The sequence below is a fragment of the Xyrauchen texanus genome, chromosome 1 (assembly GCF_025860055.1).
Source record: "Xyrauchen texanus isolate HMW12.3.18 chromosome 1, RBS_HiC_50CHRs, whole genome shotgun sequence".
In the NCBI taxonomy this organism is placed as follows: domain Eukaryota; kingdom Metazoa; phylum Chordata; class Actinopteri; order Cypriniformes; family Catostomidae; genus Xyrauchen; species Xyrauchen texanus.
In genome coordinates this window covers 17268169-17279169 of record NC_068276.1, presented here as the reverse complement: position 1 = coordinate 17279169, position 11001 = coordinate 17268169, and the positions used below count along the sequence as shown (strand labels likewise).

At 41.6% G+C, this 11001-nt stretch overlaps 1 protein-coding gene across 3 annotated transcripts in view; it reads left to right on the top strand.

Annotated features, from left to right (window-relative positions):
• The first annotated feature begins 1625 nt into the window (after window positions 1-1625).
• The window catches only part of LOC127643423 (zinc finger protein 638-like), a 50946-nt gene continuing 41570 nt past the window's right edge, over window positions 1626-11001 (top strand). Inside the window, exons 1-5 of one of the 3 annotated variants that reach the window (XM_052126208.1) lie at window positions 1626-1771; window positions 5160-6612; window positions 7502-7563; window positions 7672-7710; window positions 9275-10781. In XM_052126208.1, the coding sequence (XP_051982168.1) occupies window positions 5362-6612; window positions 7502-7563; window positions 7672-7710; window positions 9275-10781 (2859 nt within the window). In that variant the 5' untranslated portion in view covers window positions 1626-1771; window positions 5160-5361. The remainder of the gene's footprint in view (window positions 1772-5159; window positions 6613-7501; window positions 7564-7671; window positions 7711-9274; window positions 10782-11001) is intronic. The other 2 variants (XM_052126460.1, XM_052126531.1) reach the window with 2 other exon arrangements.

The following is an 11001-nucleotide window of genomic DNA, read 5'->3' as shown; positions in this document are numbered from 1 at the left end:
CTATGCATTGCCTGCATTTCCCACTGGTCTAAAAGCCTGACTCCATGAAGCCTTATTTAGGGTGGAGAGTCAGGAGCGAGAGATGAGGAATGTGAAGGAACTAGAACGGAGGGCAAAGAACACAGTACATGATCTTCTTGAGGCTCTGAAGTGGAAGATCCTCATAAATGAAGAGGGGAAAGAGAGGCTCAATTTCTACTCTGGTAAAATTAAAATAAAACTTTTACATTTATACTGTATATATCTTATGTTTACACTTTCACATCTTTTTAAACTTTCTAGTTATTATTGCAAGAGCATTTACTAGTTAGTCTGTGCTTACTGAATTTCAGATCTTGCGACAGACCACTTGTCAAAACGGGGCCACGAGTACACAAAAGACCAGAGGGAGTTTGCCCTCACTCTCCACTTGCATGGTCCAAAAGCAATTAAATATTTGAGAAAGCCTCTCCATCTTGACCTCCCACATATATATGTGACTTTCTTTCTTCATCAGAGCAAAAAAAATCTTCATCAGATGAAGAAAGAAAGTCATATATATCTTGGATGGCCTGAGGGTGAGTACATTATCAGCAAATGTACATTTTTGGATGAACTATTCCTTTAAGTGTTGTGTGTTTGTTTTTTAGGGGGGTTGGAACAGCAACCCTTCTGCAGGCCAGTTCCAGGGCATTTTCCACCATCTCATGGTCAGATGCGATGTCTCTCCATGGACTTCAGGAAACGTGACAGCACAGGATGAGCCTGTGTCCCTGTCTGCTCTTGAGATGTCCTCTGCTCTACTCACTATTTTATTTACTATTTCTATTTTGTTATTGACTGCATTATACTACATATACTATTTGCTATTATTAATTTATTATTATATTGTATTAATATTATACTATCATATTATTGTATTATTTACTCTTTTATTTGCTATTTTCTTTTTTATTGACTGTATATTCTAACACTTATTTTATTGCTATAAAAATATAGAAAGCAGACTGACTGCCAGTGTCTCACTATTTGATTTGTGTTTGCCGATTTTGTTCCATTTTTCTCAATGTTGATCAATTATTAGTACTTAAAGTGAATGAGCAGTGTTGTGACCTGGAGCACAAGAAAAGCTGAAGACAGAAAAGGCAATTTCCACAATGAAAAAATTGTATTCACACTTCATGTACATAAAATTATATTATATTATATTAGGCACGTTTCCACAATTATTAACCAAGAAAAGTAAGCTAAATATATGCTTGACACGCTTGAGTTTTCACAATTCCTGATGACAATTGATAATTTTTCAAGTCTAACTATCGAGATATCGATCATAAACCATTGAAATCGGTTGAGAAATGTAAACGTTATTGTGCTTTTTATCCAGAATAATCGCAGCTCCTCCGTTTACTTGTATTTGTTTACAGTGCTGTCTTGACTGGTCCAATATGGCGGACGCATTGACGTATCACAGCAACGGGTCAAAGCGGCCTATGTATTTATATGTCTATGCTTGGAGCAACCGATGGAGGAGCTAAACACGCAGCACCAGCGGTGTCTTGATCCCTGATAGTCTCTGATCAGTAGATGGCGGTAATGCAATCAGCTCTCAGTTTGCGAACCGCCATTAAAAAAAGGAAAGAAGAAGAAGATTGAGTTTTCCTGAATGCATCGTGTGTGCGATGACTCTTGGTTCATTTGGTCACGTCTGAGACGCAAATTCACCGTCCGCAGAAACAGTGTCCCGATCGGACGAATTTCAACAGTAAGATTGTACTTCATTAAACACGAGGTATGTTACCGTGGTGCAACTCAAATGTTTTAGGAGTCCTCCTGGTGTAAATATTGTTTTTTGTTGATCGTCTAAAACGACTTTTTCCTCTGTAAAATGACGGATGTCGACTGCGCGAAGCTGGGCCTGAGGCCTGCAAACATCGGGATATTTTTCAAGACCGATCTTGAAGTAGTTTATACACTATTTAGACTATATATGTCCGCGTTTACTTGTCTTTATAAAAATATTGTTTTCATTTTGTATTAGAGACATGAACTCGTCAACAACAGCACGATAGACAGACTGAAACACCTCCGTTAAAATCAGCGATACTGGATTCATGAGCTTCATTAAATGTAATGAGAGGTTGTAGTTTGTCGTGTGTTTGTGTTGCAGACGGTCATTGAAAGGAAACGCTCTTATTTCTCGAGCAGTGTAGTGTGACCAGGCGTCCCCGTTTTTCGGGGATAATCCCGGTTTTTGACTGTGTGTCCTCGGAAATGTCCCACTTTTTTACTGTGCGTTCTAAATGGTCCACAACGTGTAAATACATTGCAAAAAAGCCCCTAATGAAGTCTACCAGCAGCAGGGCTAATCGTGTCTGTATAATTTCATCAACAGAGGTTGGGCTGCTTTAGCAGCTTTAAGTCATTCAGCGTCTTCCTTTATTACTTGTTCGCACCAGTTTGGCCACTAAGAACTGACCAGGAAGCAAGCGCAATTCAAAGCGAGGCGCATACAAGCTATGCTATAAAGAATTTAGAGTGTTATGTATTATGTATACATTAATGCATTTAAAATGAGAATACGGCATTAAGCAGAGGGTGAACGAACTGCATGGTATGGCAACAATTATTCTGTGGTGCCATATATTTGCCTGTTTGTTAATCCATTTTATTTCTTGAATGCTTCATCGCGGTATTTGTTTGACATATTTAAAAATGTCTGCCTCCATTTCACAAGTACAATAATACTTGCTCCGAAACCTTTCAAGTCCATTATGCTTCACTCTAGCCAGTTCCAAATACTGGTAGAGGCAGTGTATTTTAAACTTGCATATATCCTACCCTGTTTTACTGATAAGCAATGCTAAGCCTTAAGGCCATTGCACACCGAGTCCGAAATTTTCGTATGCGTTTTTTCGTGTTCATCAGCCTAAAACTTCGTCACGCACAGAAACCTTGCACACTGAGTCCGATGCGTATTTATTAAACCTTTGCGGAAAAAAACGCAAAAAATACAAAATGGATTCGTCAAGCAGTGAGGATGATTTTGTTGCCCTCTCTCTTCTTAAAAAGAGAAAAAGAAAGAGGAAATATTGGGTCCATCCAATCCTGAGATTGCGCCGAGAGGAAGGAGAGTTTCAGCTCCTTATCAAGGAGTTGCGAAATTATCCCGAGCGATTCAAAATTTTCTCAGAATGTCTGTGGAAAAGTTTGATGCTTTGCTAGCGATACTGGAGCCACACATTAAAAAGAAGACTACAAATTTCCGTGAGCCAATCGATCCTGAACAGAGACTGGCAGTATGTCTAAGGTAGCTATCACACACACACACACCCGGCGGAAGCGCTGGGCAGACAGATCAGCTGTATACAGGTTATATTTTGTACCCTAATAATACAATAGTAATCGAATTGGCTGCTCAATCACACCTAAATCGATCCGAAATTTCGATCTGATTGAAAGGGGAGGTTTATTCCTTTTCTATTCCGATCGAGAGAACATACACTTGATCGAATTGAAAACCGAAACTGAAAGGACTGCGCATGTGCAATGATGTGCGGAACGAGCTGTTCTCCCCCCGGCCCCACACACACACACACACACATTATTGAAACAACATTAAGTTGTGCTCTATAATAATATATGTATAATTTCAGGTATCTGAGCACTGGGGACTCATTCACGAAGTGTATCAACTTGTCAGACGCCATTCTGGATTTTGCCGGTCACTTGTACGGTGGCTCCGATTTGTCAAAAAACCTGTCAAAATGCTGGCTGTGGATGCGAAAAACGCAGAAAATCGAACCCGATCCGAATTTTTTTATTACGGACGAAAGTTTCGGAGGCAGTGTGCAAGCGTGATTGAAATAACGTGAGGTCGAATTTTTTTTTTAACGTGTGAAAATTTCGGATGCGAATTTCGGACTCAGTGTGCAATGGGCTTTAAGGCCATCCACAGCCAGCATTTTGAGAGGTTTTTTGACAAATCGGAGCCACCGTACAAGTGACCGGCAAAATCCAGAATGGCGTCTGACAAGTTGATACACTTCGTCTCGCAGCACAAAGTACCGTATGAAAAACAAAATGCGGATTACAAAAACACTGAATATGCGCAGTCCTTTCAGTTTCGGTTTTCAATTCGATCAAGTGTATGTTCTCTCGATCGGAATAGAAAAGGAATAAACCTCCCCTTTCAATCAGATCGAAATTTCGGATCGATTTAGGCGTGATTGAGCAGCCAATTCGATTACTATTGTATTATTAGGGTACAAAATATAACCTGTATACAGCTGTTCTGTCTGCCCAGCGCTTCCGCCGGCTGTGTGTGTGTGTGTGTGTGTGTGTGTGTGTGTGTGTGTGTGTGTGATAGCTACCTTAGACATACTGCCAGTCTCTGTTCAGGATCGATTGGCTCACGGAAATTTGTGGTCTTCTTTTTAATGTGTGGCTCCAGTATCGCTTGCAAAGCATCAAACTTTTCCACAGACATTCTGATTCTGAGGTAAATTTTGAATCGCTCGGGATAATTTTGCAACTCCTTGATAAGGAGCTGAAACTCTCCTTCCTCTCGGCGCAATCTCAGGATTGGATGGACCCAATATTTCCTCTTTCTTTTTCTCTTTTTAAGAAGAGAGAGGGCAACAAAATCATCCTCACTGCTTGATCGAATCCATTTTGTATTTTTTGCGTTTTTTTCCGCAAAGGTTTAATAAATACGCATCGGACTCAGTGTGCAAGGTTTCTGTGCGTGACGAATTTTTAGGCTGATGAACACGAAAAAACGCATACGAAAATTTCGGACTCAGTGTGCAATGGCCTTTAATGTTTAATGTGTGCCCTTGCCTGTTGAAGAGTCTGTGATACATTATTTGTTTTGTTTTGGTATGGGGGATACTGTATGAAATGTATTTGTTCAGTCTTAAAAAGCCTTAATTTAGATAACTCTGCAGCAACCCTGTTTTTTTTTTTTTGTTTTTTTTGTAGTAATTTTTGCTTGCTGTGTTTCTTCAGTGAAGACCTGGCAAGCTGTTTAAATCCCCTGAAGCTCATGAGTATTTTGAAGCTGCTGATTTGAGGGTGCTTTACTGAAGGAGAAAGTGATCGCTGCACTTTTGCCATTTTTGTAACAACCTGAAGACACCAAGCCAATAATCCTTTGTGTTTTTCCCCTATTTTTTCAGCTTTGCATTGTTATTGGAAGGTTGTGTGCCACCTGTTGCAAAAACCTTCAGCCATTTTGGGAGTCTACCACTTTTAGGCCCTGGCTCCCTTCAGTTGGCACAGATAAAGACTCAGCTGGCACTCCACCAGCTGAATGCAAGTGTCCCTCCCCCAGAAATTGCTTCACCTGCCTTGACCTTGCTCAACTTTCTTAAGGTCACCATGTCACATCCATTTTATAATCCCCGTGGGGGGACATTCCCTAATAGTCAGAGGCCCATTGTGCATGGCCAGTATGGGTCACTTGGGTCACAGCCTGGATTGGAGCTGGGGGCATCCCGTCTTGGCCCAGGTTCCATGTCCACATCGCGTGGTGGATTGATGGTTAACCAGCAGATGCCCTTTGCATTAGGACAACATCAGTCGCAGATATCCCAAGACCTTGAAGCCGCCATAGACCGGAACATTATGGGAGCCCGTGAGGAAGTTCGCCGCCTTTCTCAAATACTACAGCAACCCAAAATAGCCGACCCCCGCTTGAGAAAGGACACAAGGGATGAAGGGCTTTCCTCTGGCAGGACTAGTTACCCAGGGACTGGTGGCTCTTCGAGATCCAATAAGGCAGACTGGTCTCTGTACCAGGCACCCAGCAAGCCCTTTGCCTCTTCTAGCTTGGATCGTTCTTCCTGCTCCACACAGGAGTTCCAATATTCAGGTTTTGGTGGTAGTGGAGCATCCAGCAGTTTGGACAGCCAACCTCCACCAGAACAACGACTTTCACGCTACACCCCAGAAAATGTCAGCAACATCCTTGCCAACTTTGGACTCTCAAAGGAGGACCTAGAGCTTCTAAGCCACTGTCCAGAGGATCAACTGACACTTGACAACCTCCCAGTTGTTTTGCATGAAATCCGTATGCGCAAAGCGAATAGAAACATTGCTGAAATTGATGCAAGATCCGAATTCACGGGCTCTGACCCGCGGCACGGCAAAGTTATTGACTATGGACATTTTAGTAAATTTGGCTATCCTGAGGAGAGTGGAGATGGCTATGCAAGTGAACACCTTCCTAAAGCGTCACCCAAGTATGGGAGGGAAGTCTCTGGACCCCCCTTTAGTGGCATGGGCATCACAAAGCGTCCTCAGCCATGCCAAGCAGCTTCAGGTCCGGCACGAGATCCAAGACCCACCAAGCCGTTCCCAGCAAGACCGTCTGCTTCCCAGTTTATTCTGCCATCTTCCAGTCGACCTCCTTCACAGATGATGCCTCAGCTTGGTGTTCTTCCTCTGAACATCAATGATATCTCTGGAGGTCCAAGCTCTAAATGGATCCCGTTCCTTTCATCTCCAATCAGCGCCCCTGCTTCAAAGAGACTTCCTACCCCCACCATGATGAAAGATTACGCCGCAGCTACTCCAAGAATCTTTCCTCATACATGCTCTCTATGTATCATTGAATGTGTCCAGATTAAGGTGAGTAATTTCATACCCCAAGTAGTGCCTCATTTGTCATGTTTTGCATTTATTTTGTTGTATGTAAAAGGTCACATGGGTTGTTTTATTCATTTAAATGTGTTGCCCTACATTGAACTAAAATTTTATTACATTTCAAATGTTAGAAACCTGTAAATGAAATGTTAATGTTAACTTTGATTGCTAATTAATTGTGATTGGGGGCAATGATATAGTATTGTAGGTAACTTAAGGCTGAATCTTTGAATTAATAATTAGTAGTTAAGACTACTCTTAAGCCAATCTAGTTTTGGCACCCTTGGAAGGAGACCTGCTAGTTTATTTACTGGAAACCTGCAGATGCCTGATGAAAAACATGTGATTTTATGAAACCTAATATCAGCCCCTTGAAAGCTACAGTTCCTATTGTGGAGGCAGACAGTGACTTCCTACAATGCTGAAGACAAGAGGCAGAAAACTGTCTCCTTCAAGAATTACCGTATTTGTAATGCCTGAAGCCACACTTTGAATTATTATTTTTTTGTGCTGGAAGAAGTTTTTCACAAACAACATGTACTTAAATTTGTGTTTTCTAGTAATGAGGCCATAGTGGGCTTACCAAGTCATATAGTGTCACTAATTGTGATATTTTTTTGGTCCTTTTTTTTGTTTTTAGGAAATATCTATAAAAAGATTTATGTTGATGGCTTGTGCATCTGCAGGTGCACCGTCTGTAATCCACCTTCTGAAAGCAAATGTTAAAATTAACCAAAGCAGCAGTTCTCAGTGTCAACAGACATGTAGGCTTTTTGAGTAAAAGACACTTTAATTAAAAAAAACGCACCATTAATTTTATAGGTTAAATAAATTTTGTCATTTGTTAATTGTAGCATGTTTGTTTTGTTTGCAGGACTGGCTTGAACATCAGAACACAAATCTTCACATTGAGCATTGTAGACTTCTTAGGAAACAGTGAGTGTTTAATGATTGTCTGCCAGAGTTCATTTGTGCTGTTAAGAATTTTATAAGGAGGTCTCGTTTAGCAATGAATGAAAAGCTGTATTTGTGTTGTTTTCATAGATACCCTGACTGGAATGTTGAGGCTGTCTCAGTTTCAAGGTAAGACTCTACTGTCTCTCATTTTGGACATATTGCGATGGTTTCATATATAGTGTAAGCATTTGCTAAGCAGTGGTGGATTTAGGAATGGCCACCGGGTGGCTGCCCATGTCGCCCTTATTTAAATTCGCCCAGGGCGTCAAACAAGCTACAACCACTATTGCTAAGGTTCAGTTAATGGGGTATTTTCATTTAAATTTCAGGCAACCTTGAATTTTGCAATACAGTTGTCCAGTCATTGAAAATTAGAAAAATACTTGTCATGTCCTGTGAAATAATTCTCTGTCCTGGAAAATACTTGATTCTAATAGAGCTGTTTGACTGTGTTACAAGGTTTTTGTTACATGTACTAAAACATGGTAACATTTGGGACTCTGAATAGGAGTAAAATAAACATTTGAATTGCTTTTTCACTGCCAGCGGCTTTGCATTGTGAAACTGTCATGAACAAATCCCTGTAACATACATTTTCTGCTCATCTGCTGTCATCTCTGCTTTGTGTACGGAATATAGTCATAAAAATGACATTAGCTATAAAACGCAGAATGTCATGGAAATGACATTTGGAGACAATTTTTTTTTTAAATGCTCAAATTAAAATTGTGATATGTCCTAGTAGGATAATTAAACTGCAAAAGTCTGCAAGTGATGCATGCTTCAAAACTAATATGTGAAACCAGCTACTCGTGCTGAAAACACATCATCATGATCATCATGCACGCTTTTTTGTGTGAGATGACAGAGCAGAGCACTCTGAAGTGTGCAGCACATACAGGGTGGGTTGCACCAACAAGGATTAATCTTAAATTTAGATTAAATCAAGGTTTTTGTTGCACCAAACTTTAAACCTTGTTTAAAATTAATTGAGGTTATATTTTAACCATCGATTTGATCCTGATTTCAATTTTACAGTAAATCTGAATTAACTTAATCCTGTTGCTCCAATTCTTTAAACTCTTATTTAAATATCAATTAGGGATTAACTTTAAACTTGCGACTGAGGTGGTTTATATAAACAACGGACCTGCAATTAAACCTCTGACTAAATGGTAAACGAACATTGGATGTGCCGTCAGTCCTCGAGACGTTTATCATATTTGTTTATAATGGTCTGAAATGTTTTGCCGTTGGCTGCAATGTGTGCCTTCAAAATCGTCGGTGACATTTTCTAACCTCCTTGATTGGCCCTGTGTACCAACGCTCTACAGCTTTTTTCAGAATCCACAATGCCGAACAAAATTAATTGCAGGTTTTAATCAGGGGTTAAAAGTTTAACCTCTGATTTGTTAAACCGTATTTAAAATTAAGTGGTGCAACACAACTCAAATTAAAGCACACAGAAATGCCCAAAAATAAGCTCTCTATAAATGGACGTTTATGTTTTTGCTTAAATATTACACTTGTTGGGCACTTAAAATGTCCTGGGAAATTGTGTCTTGAATAGAATGGGAACCCTGAAATCTTACTTGGTCAAGAAATAGGCTTAATCTATACTTTAAGCTATTTTTCTGGTTCTGAAAAAGGCATTTGAATGTATTTTTTACTATTTGTTAATCATCCACAGACCTGAGCCGAAGTCAGAGTACAGCAGCTTGAAGCGTCGCACCCGTTCTCACTCATACTCCAGATCCCCCAGCCCGAAGAGGCACCATGATTCATCAAGCCGCCGTGAACGGTCCCGCTCTCCGCGTCAGGATGACGCAAGGGAGAGGGTAGCCACAGCTTACCCATCCCTTAGAGGATTCCCTGTAAGGGATTTCCCTCTGGAGCAGAAGCAGGACGAAACCCTTAGGGACACCTTCAGCCAAGTGAAAGTGATTGATGGTCAATGCCTCCAGCCAGGCCTTTCACTCTCATACCCATATTTTTCTATTATAAAGGATCTGTTGTATAGAGTGACGCAGGACTCTCAGACAAAGGAGGATACAACCCAATTGTTAACACCGCAGAGCCGTCGGGAAATGTTATTCCAGACGGCTCATTGTAATCCGATGGCGGGTCACTTGGGGCAGGAAAAAACACTGAACCGTCTAATGGTGCGTTTCTATTGGCCGGGCATTCGCGGGGATGTTCGCAGGTGGTGTGCAGCATGCCGTGAATGTCAGCTGGTGAATCCGCCAGCCTCCCCAAAAGCGCCATTGCACCTGCTTCCATTGACCGAGGTCCCCTTCGAAAGAATTGGTATGGACCTCGTCGGTCCATTAGAACGGACAGCACGCGGGCATCGCTTTGTGTTGGTTCTGGTGGACTACGCAACACGATATCCGGAAGCAGTGCCTCTGCGCAACATTTCAGTGCGAAGTGTTGCGGAGGCACTCTTAAAAATTATCTCCCGAGTGGGGATTCCGAAAGAAATCCTCACTGACCAGGGCACTACATTCATGTCACGCACACTACGCGAACTGTACAAGTTATTGGGGATTAAATCGATTCAGACCAGTGTTTGCCATCCCCAAATGGATGGCTTGGTCGAACAGTTTCATCAGACCCTAAAGAGTGTTATTTTTAAGTTTGTGCATGATGACGCTTGGAATTGGGACAAGTGGCTCGAGCCCCTATTATTTGCAGTTCGAGAGGTCCCACAAGCCTCCACGGGGTTTTCCCCATTTGAATTATTGTATGGACGTCGACCGCGCAGCGTGCTCGACGTCCTACGGGAAAATTTGGAGGAGGGACCTTCAAACAGCAAAAACGAAATTCAATACATTCTTGATCTGAGAGCAAAACTCCACACACTGGGGCAACTATCACAGGAGAATTTGCTCCAGGCTCAAGAACGTCAAAGCCGGCTGTATAATAAGGATACTCAACTACGGGAATTTACACCGGGAGATAAAGTCCTTGCATTGCTCCCCACATCGAGCTCTAAATTACTCGCCAAGTGGCAAGGGCCCTTTGAGATCACACGTCGAGTTGGGGAAATCGATTATGAGGTGAAACGAATGGATAGAGGTGGAGCACGTCAGATTTACCACCTCAACTTACTTAAACCATGGAGAGAGGCGGTGCCCGTGACTTTGGCGAAGGTGGTTCCGGAGGATGAGGAAGCGGGAGCCGAGCAAACAATCCACGTAAGACTTTATTTTTAACTCTGTTCACTTAACACAAAGGTTTTCTTTTCAGCATAACATCAATGCATGCACACATGGACTATGCAGTGTGCACCCATCCCCCCCCCCCCTCCAGCGGTCTTGACTGCCTTTATACAGTTGAAGTCAGAACTTTACATACACCATAGCCAAATACATTTAAACTCAGTTTTTCACAATTCCTGACATTTAATTGTAGAAA